The sequence below is a fragment of the Cupressus sempervirens genome, chromosome 8, assembly GCF_028749045.1.
Source record: "Cupressus sempervirens isolate cs-2001-9-10 chromosome 8, ASM2874904v1, whole genome shotgun sequence".
Taxonomy (NCBI): Eukaryota; Viridiplantae; Streptophyta; class Pinopsida; order Cupressales; family Cupressaceae; genus Cupressus; species Cupressus sempervirens.
Window position 1 is genome coordinate 249,249,032 of NC_143125.1, and position 19,149 is coordinate 249,268,180.

General features: G+C 38.2%; 3 protein-coding genes across 3 annotated transcripts in view; 1 reads left to right on the top strand and 2 right to left on the bottom strand.

The window, feature by feature from the left end:
* SAC3B (SAC3/GANP/Nin1/mts3/eIF-3 p25 family) overlaps window positions 1–19,149 on the top strand; it is a 92,754-nt gene that overhangs the window by 61,970 nt on the left and 11,635 nt on the right. The window lies entirely within an intron of this gene.
* LOC149542416 (uncharacterized) lies at window positions 3,649–4,361 on the bottom strand. The gene is made up of 2 exons (XM_089796513.1): window positions 4,110–4,361; window positions 3,649–4,002 (listed from the first exon to the last, which is right to left on the bottom strand). Exons 1-2 carry the CDS (start codon window positions 4,359–4,361, stop codon window positions 3,649–3,651), a joined length of 606 nt encoding a protein of 201 aa, XP_089652639.1.
* Window positions 4,503–6,605, bottom strand: LOC149542417 (uncharacterized). Its single transcript, XM_089797352.1, has 2 exons — window positions 4,706–6,605; window positions 4,503–4,594 (listed from the first exon to the last, which is right to left on the bottom strand). The coding sequence occupies exon 1, from the start codon at window positions 6,268–6,270 to the stop codon at window positions 5,113–5,115; it is 1,158 nt and encodes a 385-aa protein (XP_089653478.1). The 5' UTR covers window positions 6,271–6,605; the 3' UTR covers window positions 4,503–4,594; window positions 4,706–5,112.

The window sequence follows — 19,149 nt, forward strand, 5'->3', positions numbered from 1 at the left end:
ATAGTATATAACTCATAATAAATTTGGTAGTTAGTATATAATTCATAATATATTTGTATAATATTTATACATAAATACTTCTAATATGTAGTAGATTATATTATATGTACATGTATTGATATATATCATAGATTAATTATATTCATTTATTAATTCTTTATATCATTATATTTAAATAATTTTATATTCACTATATTCTATGATTTTATTGATGATTAATGTTAAATATTTCATATGATCAAGTTTATAAATGATATTCTTTTATTTATCACATTTATAAAAAAAAATAAAAAAAATAATAAAAAATATCTTAGTTGCCGATTCGTGACACGAATCCGATTCGGGCACGTGAATCGGATCCGTGGATTCGGGATTTTTTTTTTTTCCCAATTATGATTCGTGGAGGATTCGTGCATATATATATATATATATATATATATATATATATATATATATATATATATATATATATATATATATATATATATATATATATGCATTATATATACTAAAAAAAAGAGAAATATACATAATTCTAAAACTAAATCATTTCATAGTATGAATCTAGTATACTTGATCAATGACATTGATAATTAATCTATTTTCACGATTATAAAGAAAATCAACACATTCACATTGAATTACTGAAAGTGAAAGCTTGTAACATTCAAAATATAGATCATTAAACTTAAAGTTTATAACATGATTTACTCATAAAAGAGTCAAGAGTCAACACTAAAGTTTTTTATTTAATCATCAAATGGATTTTCAAGAAAATCCGCATCAGAGGGGTACTGGTTGTTAGAGTAAATAATTAATATTTAATTATTTATTCTATTGCTTAAGTTTACTTAGGTCATGCATTTATTTAATATTTTGTATTCAATGCATGTTGTGGTTGTTGTTGACAACTCGGGAGTTTTCTCCATTTTTAGCATATTCCACTTTTTGTGGATATGTGCTGAGTTGTCATTTTTGTCCTCTACCTCCTTCCAGCTTGTTCTACAAGCTTCCATGAGCTCTTTATATTCGGGCTCTCTCTCATTGTAACATATCGAGATCATCATATCATTTCTTATTGTAAATACATTTCTTATTGTGTTTGCATTTATGATGGCTCCCATGTCCGTTTAGGGTTTTTCCATGCTCCATGCTCTTCCCTTCTATGGCTTCTCTTTGACAGGTTTGCATGCAGGTGATCTTGGCGTCTTCGGAGTTGGCTTTCCTCAACTCCAACATGGTATCAGAGCCTTCCTGCTGCTGCTTCGTTGAAGAAACTTTGAAGCCGTGATTTGAAGTCACAAACCCTAGTTGGTTTGTGCATTTTTTCTTCAAATCAGGGGATCAGCGATTTTACGAAGCACTTTGAGCCCAAACGGACATCACCATTGGATCCAGAAGGCCGTTTGCAGTCAGGATTCATATAAAGCTTTTCGTTTTTGGAGACAGGGCAATTTTGGTGATTTTTTGAGGCTTCCAAGGTCGCTGCCGTACGGATCGTACGGACGCAGAGCGGAAAAAATTTTAAAAACGCATTTTCGGCAGCGCCGCCGCCGCGCCACCGCGCCACCCGCGCGCCGCCCGCAGCGGCCGCAGCAGGCAGCGCCGCCCGCGAACCACCGCGGCCCGGCCGCCTCCTGGCCGCCGCCCTCCACCGGCGGCGCCTCTCCAGCCCGCCGCCCGTCCGCCGCCCTCCGCCGGCGGCTCCTCTGCCTCCGCCAGGCCTCCGCCTGCCAGCTGTGCAGCACAGTCAGCACCAGTCTGTGCGTGACACGTGGCAGGCCACGTGGCACTTTGCCACGTGGGCCTGCCACGTCATCGTCCGTACTGCCATGTGGCAATGCCACGTGGCACTCTTTTTTTTGCTTCGACGGCCATCAAACCGTCAAATTTAATCGGCTGACTTGCTGACGTCAGCGCTGCATCATCATCCTTGCTTGCACACTCCTTCAAGTTCTCTTTTGGACCTACTTGTGGTTTTTTGGCCATAACTCTTGCATACGGAGGTATTTTTCCGATCCGAAAGAAGCGCCGGAAAGCTGGTTCCGAGACGGAGATTTTGGTGCAGGTATTTTTAGGTTTTGATGCTTTTTTATTGCCTGTTTTTTCAGTTAAAGTCCGAAGTCCTCTTTTTGACTCCGGCATGCATATCTTTTGCGTCCCATGTCTGTTTTTGGAAAACTTTATATTTCTGGAAAGCTGGTTCTGTGTACTTTTCAGAACTGTCGTCTGTTTTCCTCTCTTTTCGCCTCTTCTCTTTCTATCATAGTTTTGGCGTTTTTGCTCTATGGTGGATATTTTGAGTGTTTTAGGCCCGAGGATCGTTTTCCTGGCATGGTTTGCTTTATTTCAGGCTGTACTTTCTTTTGGTTCAGCTCTTTTTCAGTTCTGATTATTGTAGCTATCCTTTTGAAGCATTTTTCATTTTCGCACTGAGATCAATTGTCACTTTTGCATTCTGGGAGTCATGAACGTTGTTTTGAGTCAAGTGTACTTGCACTATTTTCATAAAGCACCATGGGGGGGATTATTGTTTGCTGTTTTAGGCATTCTCCCTTTGTCAAGTGAGTGTCCCTTCCACGACATTAGCCCATGCAGAGTCAGTTAGACCGTGTCTTTATCGGTGTCTGTACTTCTTTTCCTCTCTTCTCGTTCTTGGTTCTTTTGCAGAAGATTTTGGCTCACCTTCTCAGTTGCCTGTCATCACACCCCGTCTGCATTAAGGGGGGATTATGCTGTGTTCTAATGCATCCGTGGTTCGATGGTTCGATAGTGTGAACTATGTATTCAGTGGTTGATCCTACATACAAGGCGATTGCAGTGGCTGGCTACCTATGCATTTCGGTGAGATGGATCATCTACCATATAGACATGCTCGGCTCGTGCCTTCTTCTTCCATGGAGGTTTCTTCAGATCAGCAGTTTGACAGATTTGCGGTTCTTCATGCTTCAGTGATGCTGCTTCTTCATGATCACTTCTTGTTCCTGTTTTAGGGGACATTTTCCCTAGTTGGAGACTTCTTCAGTTCTTCACTGGGTTCTTACCTCTTTTTGGGGGAGGGTTTTTCCCATGTGGTTTTCTCTCTTTCCTCGCTTACAGAGGTTGCATTCTTCTTGTATTGTACTTGGGTACCTAAAATGGCCTCGTTGCCGGGACCCATTATGCATTCATCTTAGCTTTGTGAGCTTAAGGCATTTCCCTAAGTTGCACTTAAGGGGGGGTGTTAGAGTAAATAATTAATATTTAATTATTTATTCTATTGCTTAAGTTTACTTAGGTCATGCATTTATTTAATATTTTGTATTTAATGCATGTTGTGGTTGTTGTTGACAACTCGGGAGTTTTCTCCATTTTTAGCATATTCCACTTTTTGTGGATATGTGCTGAGTTGTCATTTTTGTCCTCTACCTCCTTCCAGCTTGTTCTACAAGCTTCCATGAGCTCTTTATATTCGGGCTCTCTCTCATTGTAACATATCGAGATCATCATATCATTTCTTATTGTAAATACATTTCTTATTGTGTTTGCATTTATGATGGCTCCCATGTCCGTTTAGGGTTTTTCCATGCTCCATGCTCTTCCCTTCTATGGCTTCTCTTTGACAGGTTTGCATGCAGGTGATCTTGGCGTCTTCGGAGTTGGCTTTCCTCAACACCAACACTGGTGAGCTGCAAGTGCTGCATCTGTATTAGTAGAGGAACCCAAACCACTAGTAGTAGAGGGGATTGTTAACTCATAATCCTCCTCCTCATCATCCACATCAATCAAAGTGGATCTAGCAAGATCTCGGATGGTCATATCTAAATCAGGAGTCTCGGGTGCTACATCCCAAAGCTTTTCGGGCCCCTTCTTGTACTTAGGATCCTTCCGTGACAACAAGCGCAAATTGTTGTGAATGAACACAAGGTCTTCTGATTTTTTTGGAGCCAACCGGTTGCGTTTGATTGAGTGGATAAAGGAGTAAGTACTCCAATTCCGCTCAGCGGCAGAAGAGCTGGCAACCTAAAGAGAAATTAAAAATTATCAATACAACAATCAAGATAAATAAATTAAATAATAAATTCAAGGAATTGAGAATGTTAACCTTAAGCTTAATTTTACAAACTTACTTGGGATAGGACCTTTATGGCAAGAGGTTGGAGGTACGTGAAGGCTTGCCCATGAAGGTACCACCATTTGATGGCACCCATCCTGCTTTGGTCTGCTATGGCAATAGGGTCGAAATCCTCACCTGAGTTGAAAGCAGCAAATTCACTCCTCACAATTGCCCCAATCTCTGGATCTTGGAATATCTTAGCTAGTGCCATCTGCAACCTCTGCATCTCTAAATGGTGGCACTCTACCTGGAAGGCGAAGTACATCTGCACTATAGTACCTGGGGATAATAAAAGACAATTGAACACTATCAAATATCAATAGCACAAACATTGGATAAAATAAGCACAAACATTTGATAAGAACTACAGTACCTCGGGGATAGAGCATATGCAAGGAGGTGCGAAGGTGTGGTCATCTTGTTCCATCGATGATGAACAATTTTTTCCACCTTCTTGTAAAGGGTGTCCTCAGGATCATTCTCCCTCCTCTGTATGACCTAAGATATGAAATATGAATAATAATTATAATTAGTGAATATGTCAATTTAAACTTTAGAATCTAGATATCTCTCAAATAAAAAATTGTTGTAAAAGAGCGTAAAACTTACCATTTTAATTTTTTCCAGCATACTATCCATGGAATCATAAATATCCCCAAGGCATGGCTCATCACTATCTGCGAAGCGAAGCATTGCCATTATTGGATCGGTGATTTCCAACACATAACTCACAAGACCCCACCAATCCTCATCTAGTATCATTCTTCTCACATTTAAAGCCCTTGCTGTATTGGAATTCTTCCAAATGCCCCATTGGGGGCTAATGACCATATGCTTCAATGCTTCTTTTACCTTCACAAGTTGTCTCAAGACGATTGTGTGAGAGGCAAAGCGGGTTTCAGCAACCTAAGAACATGTTAAACTCAAGTTAGTAAAACATTTAAAAATTAAAACATGTTAATGTAAACAACAACAAAAATTAATAATTGTGGAATCCAATAATATTCAATTATATATTAAATATAAAAATTTACCTTCAATAACTCCAAGTCCGAGAAACTCCTAAAAATTGCTTGTGACATGTGGTGATTTGTCACAAACATTTGAATCTCTTCAGCTTCCTCATATATCATTTTCACCCAATCTATTTCGGTGCCAATTGCTTTCATCACTAAATTGAGAGAGTGGACGGTGCATGGTGTCCAAAAGATATGATCATATCTAGACTCTACAATTATCCCTGCAGCCCTGCAAACTTTTGCATTGTCCGTGACCACTTGAACAACATTATCAGGACCCACTGACTCTATGGCATCAATGAGAATGCGTGAAATAAATTCTGCATCTTTCACTTGCCCTTCACAATCAACTGCCTTCAAGAACATTGCCCCCTTAGGGCATATAGCAATAACATTGATCAATGGACAGTTTCTACAATCTTTCCAACCATCCGAAATAATAGACACACCCGATTGAACCCAAAAATCTCTTATTGGTTGAAGTTGAGCCTCTAAATTTTTCCTCTCATCATGTAATATGGTAGTGCGCAACTTCTCATAACCAAGCGGTTTGTAACCATGGGGTGCATCATTTATTGCTTCCACCATCTCCCTAAAATAAGGTGATCTAGCAAAATTAAATGAAACACCATTTGCAATTAAACAACGTCCAATTTTGTGATCAGCAATGTCTCTCTTTTCAATTTGGAATGCCCTATCTAGTGGGCCTCTCTTGCGGGTGAGTGGAGATGGGTCTTCATCTTCATCATTTGTAGTTGGCATAGGCAAAAAAGGATGTGTTCTTGTGTTTGTTTGATCAAATGATGGTGTTGGTATATTTGTTTTTTGGGAAGCACCACGTTTTGCTTTTGCAACTGCTCTATCAGCATCATCTTGCTCTTTTGCTAATGCTGCTATTTGTGCAGCTGGTAATCCCTTCTTATCACTACCTTGACACATGTGAATTCCTTCACCCGCAGGGCCCAAAAAATGTAGTTTCACTCGGGAATAGGAGCTTCTATGTTGTATGTTGCAAAAATTACATTTCCATATGTATGCCCCACCCCCAGGACATTGTGCAACTCTTGTTGTGTGTCTCCATAAAGGAGACCCCTTATCAATTTTGAAGCTTGGTGATGCAGCCCCACCCCCACCCACTGAGCCTTGACTACTCATTGTTCTATTCTTGCAATCTAGAAAAAGTGAAAGAAAACCATACTTCACACTTGCACAAAAATTGAAAATTTGGAAAACTAAAAATAAATCAATAATCTATGAAAGAATTCAAGAATATGGTTGAAATGCATACCTTAAACACTTCTTGCAAGGTATTTGAAGCTCCACAACCGATCTCCTTCGAATCCAAGCACTTCACTTCAAACTAGCAAGTATGAGAGAGCAAAATGAGAGAGCAAAATAGAGAGCAAATGAACTTGCATTGTGATTTAGAGGGTTGTTTTTAGGGTTTAGGGCCTTTAGGGCAAAAAAAAAACATTAAAAAATGATAATGGGCCCACGTTTTTGCATTCTCCTCCTTCATTGCCGCGGATTCACGCGGATCCGCGCGTGGATCCTTACGGATCCACAGGCAGGATTACGAATCCTGCCCGGATCCTCACGGATCCATACGTGGATCTGGATCCGAATCGGACCCGAGCCCGGATCCGGCCTTTTCCAGGCGAATCCGGTAACTAAGAAAAATATATATATATTTAAATGGAAAACGTAAACTCTAGCTAATATAAAAAAACCTCTTTGTGCACCTTTAATAAGGAAGATTATTCCTTATTTCAATTTAGGTGACCTCTCTACATAGAATATCCTTACTTTTTTTTATATATTCTACCTCTTTAACTTTAGTATATAATATTAATAAGTTTTTAGTCAAACATGGGGTATGTACCATATGCCTTGCTCTTACTTTATTGCTTATTTGGACTCCATTTTAAAATGTGGATATATGTGATGTTTTATTGTCTTCTTATGAGTTTATTTATTTTTTATTTTTCCTGTTCTTCCTTTTTGAGTCAGATTTGTACCTTGTAATTCACGTGACATGACTTCTTATAAACTACTGCTACATTTCAGGGATGCCTCATTTTTATTCCATGACTGCTATACTTGAGATGTGTTTATATTACTAAATTATTGTTTACTTCATATTGAGCAGTATTAATTGAAGTCATCAAACCTTATCATTTTTTATTCATGTGGATTTTGTATCCACTTGTTATTGAAAATGTCGTTGACATTATTAGTTATTTCAATTAGTTATCTTGATTAATGTCAATAGGGATTTAATAATATGTTAATTAATAATTACTAATGATTGATTATGTATTTTAGATCATAGTATACTAGTAAATTTGAAATTAGTATTATCAATAAATATTGTTGGTGAATTTTCATTATTGCTATCAATAAGTTGATTATTGTTATTTATAATAAGTGTACATTAGTCATTATGATGGTCACAATCAACACATATTCATGTATCAATTATGGTTTGTGCCAGTCCACCCTTCCTCAAATTGCTTGCCCTCAAGCAATTTCTATTTCTTATAAGACATCTAAAAACGTGGATATTTTCCCACCGTAAATTTAAATCCAATAGCTTTGATTGTTTTTATTATTATTATTTGTCAAGTGTTTCTTATGCCTTGATTATTCTAGTCTAGGTTACTAGAATAATGATCATACTCAACAAAATCAAGAAATACGAAGATATACGATGCATACATTAATGTGTGAAGACACAAAGTATATACATTTATGCAAAGGACACAAAGTAGACACAAAGTATACACATTGATGCAAGAAAACATGAAGCAAACACCAAGTGTACATATTGATGCAGGAAGACACAAAGCATACACATGAAGACATGAAACATGATGTATAAACTTCAACCTATGCACTTGAATGTAGAGAGACACAAATAACATACTTAGATATTTACTATTTATCTCTTTGATATGTCTATTTATCTTCATGGGCATGTTCCTATAGTGAGTGGTCAGATTATTGTGTTGGGCATCGAAACAGTCTACTTGAGGCTCCCTCATGAACAAAGTCCATTTTTGGGAATTTCTACCTCAACATGACCGAATTACTCACCTCCCTTCACAAGACCCTTATTCACTATAAATAAGTCTTCGAGGTAGGTAGATACTTATGTACTTACTATTCACCTACATTATCTTGTTCCTATAGTGAATGTTAGAATTACTATGCTCGGGCATGGAAACAGTCTACTTGAGGTCCCCTCATGAACAAAGCCTGCTTTGGGAATCAGTACCTCAATATGACTGAATTACTCCCCTGTCCTTTACAAACCCCCTATTCACTACAAGACTTAGGGGTAAGTAGATCTTCACACATGGTGGTTGAATGTTGAAACTCAGTTGACTATCATATGTTCAATCTTAATAATTAATTCCTCTTAGTTTTTATTTCCTTTCTTTTATATGTACCTTCCCTACATGATGACAAGGTCATGCTTGTGACAACCCTCGAGAAGGGGTCATCACATCTATGTGCAGTCCATTCTTTTGGATTTGTTGCTTCATTACTTGCCAATTTCTTATGGATGCATGAAGCAGTTCATACAGATGGCAATTGCAAACCAATGCCTTTGTTGAATGTTTATAGGTAACAAGTATTTAGGGAGTTTTGAGACTTTTTGAAACATGATTTGCCTCATTGTTGGTGTAAATAAATATTTACTTATTACACTTAAGTTTACTTAGGTTAATGCATTATATTAATATTTATTTATTAGTCACCTAGGAGTATGTGCACTCTTGTGAGTTGTCATGATGACATCACAAGGGTCCTCACCTCTTTTAAGCACATGTTGTCTACAACATAGGAATCTTCTACACACATATGACACTTTGTCATTCTTATCCATTCATCTAGAATGTTGGATAAGGTGCTTAGTTGTCTTATCTCCTGGTTGTTTCTAGAGACATTCTAGGTGCTTCTTGAGAGGCCTTTATATACAGACACTCCTAGTGTACTCTCAAGTTGGCTACGCTGGTATATTGAATGAATATCGTCATTCTGATCATACTCTGTCTATTTTGGTCTACTGTGTGCTTGTGTTGAGTTCTTTAGTTCTTGGGTGAATTTTGTCTTAAGCAAAATTCTTACATGGTATCAGAGTTGAGGGAGATTGTCTACACATAGTCGTTCGAGACCGTTCATGTTTCAGCACCTTGACCCAAATCCGGAGGATCCACAGAAATTGGGAGAGTCTAGAGCCAAATCTAACCTCACCGTTGCATTCAGAGTGTCGATTCGGTGAAGATCGACTATAAATTTGCCTATGTTGGGTGAAAGTTGATCGTGAGGAAATTATTTTTTGCAAATCGGAACCTGGAGGCCCCGATTTGCAGATCGGGTATGGTCATTTTCTTGATCTGATTAATTGTGTTTTCAGATCTCATCTCTGCAATTTTATTTTCGGAATTATTTTTCGAATTAGCACAGGTAGAGAAATTTTTTTGGCCGAACCGAGTAGTGACACCCCAGCTCGGCTCTATATTTTTGGTGGATTATTATTTAATTGCAGGGATTATTTTAATATTACGCGGGCTCATTATATTATCATTCAGCGGGCTCCTAAAATCGGTGGGCCGTACTGCATTAAGTCCACCAAATTGGGAGTATTCCAAACCGCGGCCAATAAACTTTCCCCGCAAGCCTAATTTCCTTGCCACCACCAGAGAACTCCAACTCTCTTACCGGCGGAATAGACCAAAATTCGGCATGAGAATCTCCACCAACAAGAGATCTTATACACACACTCACTGTGGCTTGGATATAATATACAACGCATATTGCTGTTACCCAAGCAATGTGGGACTATTCCTACAAATTCTGGCAACCGAAATAAAGAAGTCCGATGCCCGCTTAAAATATTTCGGCAAGACAGCCTTAATTCGGTGGTTGAGACCCCACAGTCTCTGCGACACGCGGCGCAGTATAACTCTCTCGTGCAATACACACGTGTCAGCAACTCGGCGTCCCAATCATCCCTCCATAGGCCCACGTGGCATTATTTGATAAATCCATGCTAGTAGTACGTTCGGTCCTAGTCAACGTATCCTGTAAACCGAGTCAGCGCATATTTGGCCGCTACATCAGCTCCGCACGCTTGTGTGGACCTGACACATTGCCATTGTCCATATGATTCTGTATTGCCACATCATCCGCTAACGTCATCACAGGGAAGGAGTGCTGACATCATCAATTTACCGTCCTAAAATTGACGGCCGTCTGACTGTCAAAACAGGGCCAAATAGAATTGCTGCGATGGCTGTATGACCGTCAAATTTAACTCCCTCATTCGCTGATGCAACCTCTCTCTAGATTGATTTTGGTTTTTGCAGTCCGACTTCGAGAGGCCATAACTCAGACATCTGAACTCCAAATTAGGTGTATTTTTTTTTGAAATTGAGTAGAATTTTAAAAATTTTTCAGTGGTACAGCTCTTTTTTGGTTTTGGTGCACGCATTGTTCAAAAATTGCATTTTTTGGCGATTGTACTTGCATAATCCTGCATTTTGCAACTTCAAACGCTCTGTATGGGCACATCTGGAGTAAAAAATAGGTTATGTTTTTTTTGAAAGTGTGTTATTTTTCATCTACTTTCCAAATCTGCTATTAGATTGTAGGGTTGTGTGGACAAAAGTGTCACTTTCAGCAATAGGGCCTTTTTTTGCTTTGTAATGCTTCAGAATTGTAGCACATTGTAAAGTACCAGATTTGTAATTCATCAAGAGGTTGTAACAAGCAAAATCATAAGTCCACGAAGGCCAAAATTGGCAAGTGGCCCATTGTAATTGCACTATTGATAAAGTGCCCAAAGCATCTATTTTGGGGGGGTTTCTTGATTTAGTGAAAAGGGGGGGTGTTCTTGGTGTTGTGTACTCTCTTTTCTGCACTTTTCTTTCATTTTCTGCACTATGGGCAACTTTAAGTTTCCTAAATTAACTCCTCATAACTATGCTACATGGTCAATCAAAATATGGTATCACTTAATGCATAATGGAGTTTCACAATATGTAGATGGTACTCTTCCTAAACTAGTAGGTGATAATGTATTAGCAAGTGATATTTTAGCTTGGGTAGCCATGGATAGGAAAACCCTAGGTGATATATGTTTGGGGGTAGATGATAAGATCATGTATCAAATCAAGAAGTGCTCTAAATCCAAGGAAGCTTGGGATACCCTCGAAAACCTTTATGGTAAAGTGTTTGAAGAGGATGTTTTTAAAATTGAAGATGAGCTTGTATCCTTAGATCCTAAGTCATATGACTCAATATAAGATTTCATCATCAAGGTGAATGAACTAGGGACAAAGCTTATTGATTATGGGAGTTCTATCAAAGATGATAGACTGATCTATCTTATTCATAACAAGTTGCCATTAGAGTATTCCACATTTGTATTTTTTTTTAACACCTCAAAGACTTTCCTTAGGGTCTGCTTACAAGAAAGTCACTTTTGATGAATATGCTAAACTGTTGGATGATGAAGAAAAGAAGTTGAAATCAATGGGGATTTTCAAATCACCTTAGTCCAAAGCATTGGTGGCCAATGAGGGTTCTTAACATTTAGCTGGACAGTCTTCAAATAAAGGAAAGGGTAAGAAGAAATGGAAGAGCAAATCAGAGGATGTAGAAAAGACAACACCACAATCCAATCAACAAGGAAAGTCCTCAAATTCCAACAAGAAGGGGGACAACAATAAGGAGAAGAAGAAGTGCGCTTATTGCAAGAAATCGGGTCATGAAGAGCATGAACGTTATCTCAAAAAGATTGATGAATTGACCAACATCATGAAGAAACATAATGTTCCATTGCCTAATGCTTATAAGGATAAAGGGTCTTCTTCAGATTCAAAGGGCAAAGGGCAAGCACTCATGGCAAATTCAAACTCTTCAAAGGAATGGATATTTGACTTAGGTGCCTCTTATCACATGGGTTCTTCAAAGGAGGATTTCTCTTCAATGAAGCAGTCCAAGGTACCGCACATTTTCATGGGAAATGATAGCATAATGGAAGTTGAAGGAAAAGGAAACGTGGAAATGGAAAATGGAGAGTTTCAAGAGGTTCTCTATTTTCCAAACCTAAGATCAAATCTCCTTTCAATCTACCAAACCACTCACCTCGGAGATAGAAATAGAGTTGAGTTCCTTCCAGACTCAGTAAAAGTGCACAGTCTTAAAGATGATTACTTGGTTGCAATAGGGAAAGTGAATGATAACAAGAGGTTGTACTCTTTCTCTCATTTTGTACCCATGTCTCCTTCAAAAGCCTTGTTATCACAATCAAATTCAAACATGCAATTATGGCATGAGCGGTATGGTCATCTTGACTTCCGCTACCTTCAGCAACTTTGCACATACCAAATGGTCAAAGGTCTACCTCAAATCAACTTTTCCAAAGGTAAATGTTCAACAGATTCAGTGGATATGCATCCAGAGGGGAAGTTATAGAGAGGGAGGTCTTCAAGAGCACCAGGTGTTTTGTAGATGGTTCACATCGTATTAGTAGGTCCTTTTGCATTCAGCCAAGGTCGCTACATACTTACCTTTGTTGATGACTTTTCAAGGTTCACTTGGGTCTACTTTTTGCATAACAAGAATGAAGTGTTGGACAAATTTCTAGCCTTCAAGACTCATGTAGAACGAAAATCTAGGAAAGCCATCAAAGTACTCCGAATGGAAGCATGTATGTGAACAGAAGACTTATGGACTTTTGCAGACATGAGGGCATTGATCTCCAGACTCCACCAGCATTCAGTTCGCATAAGACAGATGTTGCAGCTTTGAGGATCCGAACTCTTAAGTCTATGGCAAGTTGCATGATACAAGCCAAGTCTCTAGATCCATCCTTAGAAGTTGAAGCAATCTCCAGTGCCACTCACATTCTTAATCGTTCTCCTCATCTAGCCTTAGATGGAAAAACTCCTTTTGAGGCATGGTGCGGCAGAAAACCTATTGTGACACACTTCAGAGTCTTCGGTTGTCCTGCATGGGCAAACAGATCTTCCAAGGGATGCAAGGCACAATCATCTCAGCCTTGTATTTTCATTGGTTATGAAAACAGTGTGAAGGCATACAGACTTCTAGATCCAGAGATACATCAGATATTTGTGGAGAAGGATGTACATTTTGAGGAAAGTTCACCTAGCTTGTCCTCTACTCCTCTTTGCACATCATACAGTGTGGAAACTGATAGTGACACTAGCGATAGTGCTTCAACAGATTCAAACATGTCGGGTTCTATCGACAGTTGCAGTGAGAGGTCACTTCATCAGTTTAGTCCACATGCATACATAGCCACAGTGATAGGTCCAAAACAACAGGGTACATCCAGTCTTCTAGATACAGGTTTAGTGACAGATTTGGGGGACAGTATTGATGATCTGCCTCTTCTTCTTGATGCAGAAGTACCTTCTTCAGTTGTCACGAGGGTTCCATCCGACTCTCTTGTTCATTCTCTACATGATTGATCCTTACAAGTTGAAGTGATTGTGGATACTTATGATCAATAGTTGCAACAGGGTTCTTCATCAGTTGTAGAGACATATAGTTCTTTGGGACAAGTTCTTCAGCTAGTTGAGCAGGTTCTAGAGACATTACTTATCCATGGGATTCTTTCCACGCACAGCGAAAGCGTCTCATTTGTACCCTAGGCATTGTTTCTTCCTAAGGGGAGGAACACCATTCTGCAGTCTTGGATCAGCTTCTTCATCGGAGCAGTCACTGTTCGGCATTCTTCTTTGGGGCGGGGGAGCTTATCTTGTCTCTCTTCCTCTTCTCATCATTCTCTTATGTATATACTGCATGTATGTTGTAATGGGGGGGTCTTGATTACTCCATCCATCCATGCATCCCTATTTATCTCTCTTTTTGGGGGAGAGTTTTTCCCACGAGGTTTTCCCTCTTTCCCCGCTTTATGAGAGATTGCATATCATTTTGTACATGGGTACCTAACATTGCCTAGTAGCTGGGACCCATTTTGCATTGTATCTTAGATTTCGTAAGCTTAAGGGCATTCCCCTAAGTTGCACTTAAGGGGGGGTGTTGGTGTAAATAAGTATTTACTTATTACACTTAAGTTTACTTAGGTTAATGCATTATATTAATATTTATTTATTAGTCACCTAAGAGTATGTGCACTCTTGTGAGTTGTCATGATGACATCACAGGGGTCCGCACCTCTTTTAAGCACATGTTGTCTACAACACAAGAATCTTCTACACACATATGACACTTTGTTATTCTTATCCATTCATCTAGAATTTTGGATAAAGTGCTTAGTTGTCTTATCTCCTGGTTGTTTCTAGAGACATTCTAGGTGCTTCCTGAGAGGCCTTTATATATAGGCACTCCTAGTGTACTCTCAAGTTGGCTAAGCTGGCATATTGAATGAATATCATCATTTTGATCATACTTTGTCTATTTTGGTCTACTGTGTGCTTGTGTTGAGTTCTTTAGTTCTTGGGTGAATTTTGGCCTAAGCCAAATTCTTACACTCATTTTATACCACTTTGAAAAACTTGGTTGAAGAGAAGTAATTCCAAGGTTTGTTACTTGTTCGACTTTTTGGAAAGTCTGCTAATTTTTCATATCCTAAGAGAGAACTAGATATTATTCTTGGCGAAATTTTTTTGAGAAAGTGTAACAAAGGTTTTAATGTTTGGATCAATTGTTGAAATGCTTCACATAGTGGATAGCAAAAGACCTTGTTTTAACATGCTTTGTGAAAGCATGGATCATTGCAAGGAAACAATTTGAAGAGTACTTGTAATGTGGAAGCAAACTACATTGTGATATGAGATACAATTGATTTTAAATGGGAAACGATTCCCACACCATTGTATGTGAAATATTGATATTTTGAGCAGAAATTGTCATATAGAATCTAGAAAGTTAAACATATATTTGTTGGAATCACTGCTACTGTTACACCAAAAGCTTGAGCTGTCAATGAACATTACAACAGCCAAAGACAAGGATTCACGGGAGGCGGTTAAGCACATGTCACAAATCCATCGGTCTATGCTGGACAGAGGCACCAACCTAGAGGGGATGGAGGCACCGACCTCCCAACAATCCCCCCTCAACATTACTCGAGGGATTTGCCTGTAACACAACGCTCTGATACCACTTGTTGGAATCACTGCCGTCATTGCACCAAAAGCGCAAGCTGTCAATGAACGTTACAACAGCCAGAGACAAGGATCCATGGGAGGCGGTTAAGCACATGTCACAAAACCGTCGGTCTATGCTGGACATAGGCACCAACCTCGAGGGGATGGAGGCATCGACCTCCCAACAATTTTAAGCTATGGGTTGGATTGATGAATCCATAGCAGACTTGAACTTGGTTCAATAGTTGCAAGCAAAACTAGGGACTAATGTCGGAAATATATGTTAGATTAAGGGATGCTTTGACTACCAACAACTAATTATAAATGTCATATATAGACTTTATAAGGTACGCAATGCCCCCTTCTCGATTTGCTGGAATATTCCCTAGAATCACAATTGCAACAAACTAGGGTTACAATTACATTTTTACCAAGTAAAATATTTCCTTAAACAATGTGATCCTAGATTTGAAAACTACAATCATAACCAAGGAAACATATATTATATGTGTAGACTTCTAGTTACTACAGTTTGATAGAACACATAACATCTATAATACTATATGAACACATTAGGTTTTGGAGGAAGAAACATGATGAGTCTGCTTGAAGCAATATCCACACTAAGCCTAAGAGTGGATGGATATGAGTCTTCTTGGCCACAACAGGCAACATGGATGTCCATTAGTTTAGCCTCCTTAGTGGGGTTATTGTACTTGCTTTCCCTATCTATGCCTCATACGGTGTAAGACAAGAGCTATCATTGTAGAGTTGGAGAGGAGATTGTAAAGGAGGTTTCTTGATTGTTCTATCTAAGCCCAAGAGTGGATTGGTATTAGAGTCCTCTTGGCCATAGGGTCAAGTAACGTGGTCATCCCTAGGGTGGCCTACTTAGAGTGTTCTATCTTATAACTTCCCTCTTACACCGCCAATCCTTCATACAAATGGATTTCAAGTAGTTTCACTATCAGGCATATGCACTTTAGATTTTATTATATGGATGCACATGCATAAGGGTTATAATAAATGTATGAGCTCAATATATACCATAAGATGGTTGTAAGATAATAGAATGCTGAGAAGAACTGATTTGATAAGAGTATCAGACTGCTGTTTTTAGGCCTGGTCTGAATATTAATCACTGTGGGTAATACTTCATGTATTTGCTGATAGATGTATAGAGGTTCAGTCTTAAGTTCCTTTGCTTCCTTCATTGGAATGCTTCTTGTTTGATCTGCTGATGTTCCTTTTTTTCAATGATGCCTGATTGGGATGCTCTCTTGTTGAGCAATAGCTCTATTTGCTTCTCTTTTAGGGTTTTCTGTATCTGATTACTTCTTCTCAAAGGTCCATTTACGCCCTTAATGACTTCTTCATTTGGAACTAATATCCTTCCTTTGTTGTGGAACAGTCATGTCTCTTCAATGAATGGACATATCCTGATCCCACTGCTCAAATGCAATCACTGTCTAATTGAGTTTTCTTGTATTACACTATTATTATTAAACCTCTGCTCCCTTAACAAATTGCACCCTTGTGATTTGTTTCTAATATCTTGAGTTTGCTGTAGTTACAGAATGTTGATTGCCGCTTTAGATTGCTAAACAAATTGCTGCTTCTTTTATAATCATTGCTTTTACTTGATCGCTGTGTGTATCAAGATCAAGATTGCTGTAGATAAACTGATCATGGTGAATTCCATCCCCTGCTGACATTAGCTCAATCTTCTTTCAAATTTCCTTATCACTGTTCTTGAATTCATGTTTTCAGAATGGGCAAATGATTGTGGATTCTATCTCATAACCCACCTTTACTGTGCTACTTTGATATTATCATATATATTTCTCCCTTATTTCAAATGCATGTCCTGACCAATAGCTGGAATTTGGTAAGGTTTAAGTTTTCTCCTACTACCCAGAGACAAGGATCAAGGTCACCTTGTAATTGTGCCAATTGTATTTGCTAGAACTGATCATGGACATCTCTTTGCATTAAGATGAGGATCATTTAAGGTCTTAACTGCCATGAGTTTTTCTAGAATGTATTGATATCTTTTTGGTCCACTTTTGCTATTTTCATTTAAAACACTTCTCTTTATTTATGATAGACCATACATGGAATAAGGACAACAGTAGAGATCTTAGGGAATGTTTACTGATTTCTCTTTATTTGTGTGATAGCTGCACCTTAATACAGTTGTTTTGAGGGAATGTATAATTATTCATAGTTTTACTGTTCAATATCCATAAAGATACAGCGACAGATCCTTAGTAGAATATGGTTCTGTACTTTCTTAGGTTTCAATTCTAGTTTCAATCATGACCATGATCTTAGTGATAGATAACAATGTGTGTATTGGCGAGAATTGAAAATGGGTAAGCAATGTTAAGAAAATGGAAGAGTTTCCCAAACAGGGAGTATCATGTATGGATTATGACTGGCAGTGGAACATATAATACCTTATGTTTACCCCACCCTTGTGGGAAGGAAGAATAGACAAAAGCTGACACTACAATTGCTATAAAATGTGATATGGAATGTGTTGAGAATAATAACCATTCACAATATATTCATAACAAACAATAGCAAGACATCTCAGAGTACAAGGCATGTCCCAGATATCAACATGAATTTCAATAAGTATTAAAAAATCTTTATATAGACTGTATTGGTGTCAAGTCACTATCATTAACTCTTCACAGCATTTTCTAAATTCTCTAAGATCATTATAAGGTCTCTTAGCCCATAATTATCCCACAACCTGTGAAGCAAGAAACCCAGTAAAACTTTATGAGTTTAGAAAGTCTGCCTATTATTATCAAAAAATGTGAAATGAAACATGTTGAGAGTAATAACTGGTTGGTCAGTATAATGACTCTAGAGTCTAACTGAGGATTGGACATCCTTCTTATAATGACTCTGTATTTTCAGCAGTGCCAAATATCATACTAGAATAACATACTGAGCTCATTAAATTATCGGCCAGGGATGTAAACTTGAAATGATGCCTGCAAATTATATGCTCTAATCTATCTTAAATGTCTATCATTTATATGCAATTGAAATGCTGAAGGAAATACTAAGTTAAGAGATGAAATAGCAGTAAAACCTATTGCTCTGGAATAATGCTACAAACAAGAAACTAAACTGTTTGCCTATGCTGCAGGAAACAACCAACAGTTCCGTTACCATATGGCTGTAGGAGCAACAAAGTTATAAATACTTCTATGAAACTGTAAACTAATCCCTACCTAGCTATGAACTAAGTTCATCTCCCGTGTGGGCCCCCACAGAAGAATGAATGGATAACAACTTAGAGATTAGGAACTATAAATATCATTTCATTCATGAGTGAAACACAAGTACAGTTTGTAGCAACATTATTGTATTCATCACTACTGCTGGTTTACAAAAGTATGAATCGGTAACAACTCAGAGATTAGGAACAATAAATATCATTTCATTCATGAGTCAAACACAAGTACAATTTGTAGCAACATTATTGTATTTATTACTACTGCTGGATTACAAGAGAATTCCCACACAAAAATTAGCTAGCTCAGGAATCTAAACTCTAGCTTATTTATAACATCAACATAAAACAAAACTCCCTAAATCTAGGATCCTTGTCGGTGATATGACAATATTGAAGATACAAACCAACATCATTTACTATAGGAGCAAGTTGTGTTCAGTTGCACATGAATTCAGGAGTTCATGATTTCTAGATTTACTCCATAATGGCTGGTAACCGCTTTGACTCAGCCCGCAATGGTAACTGCTGATAACTGAAAGTAATGGAATCATTATGAGCTCAAAACGGTTAACCAACTTTTTATCATCACTTTCTTTGTTGATGCTGACTTTTTCTTCCCTTGCCGAC

What these genes read in the sequence shown, in the direction of transcription:
- LOC149542416 (XM_089796513.1), bottom strand. Translation starts at nt 4,361, where the DNA reads ATGTACTTCGCCTTCCAGGTAGAGTGCCACCATTTAGAGATGCAGAGG. An exon ending in CCATAAAGGTCCTATCCCAA is followed by an intron (nt 4,003 to 4,109) that starts GTAAGTTTGTAA and finishes ATTTCTCTTTAG; the next exon opens with GTTGCCAGCTCTTCTGCCGC.
- LOC149542417 (XM_089797352.1), bottom strand. Translation starts at nt 6,270, where the DNA reads ATGAGTAGTCAAGGCTCAGTGGGTGGGGGTGGGGCTGCATCACCAAGC.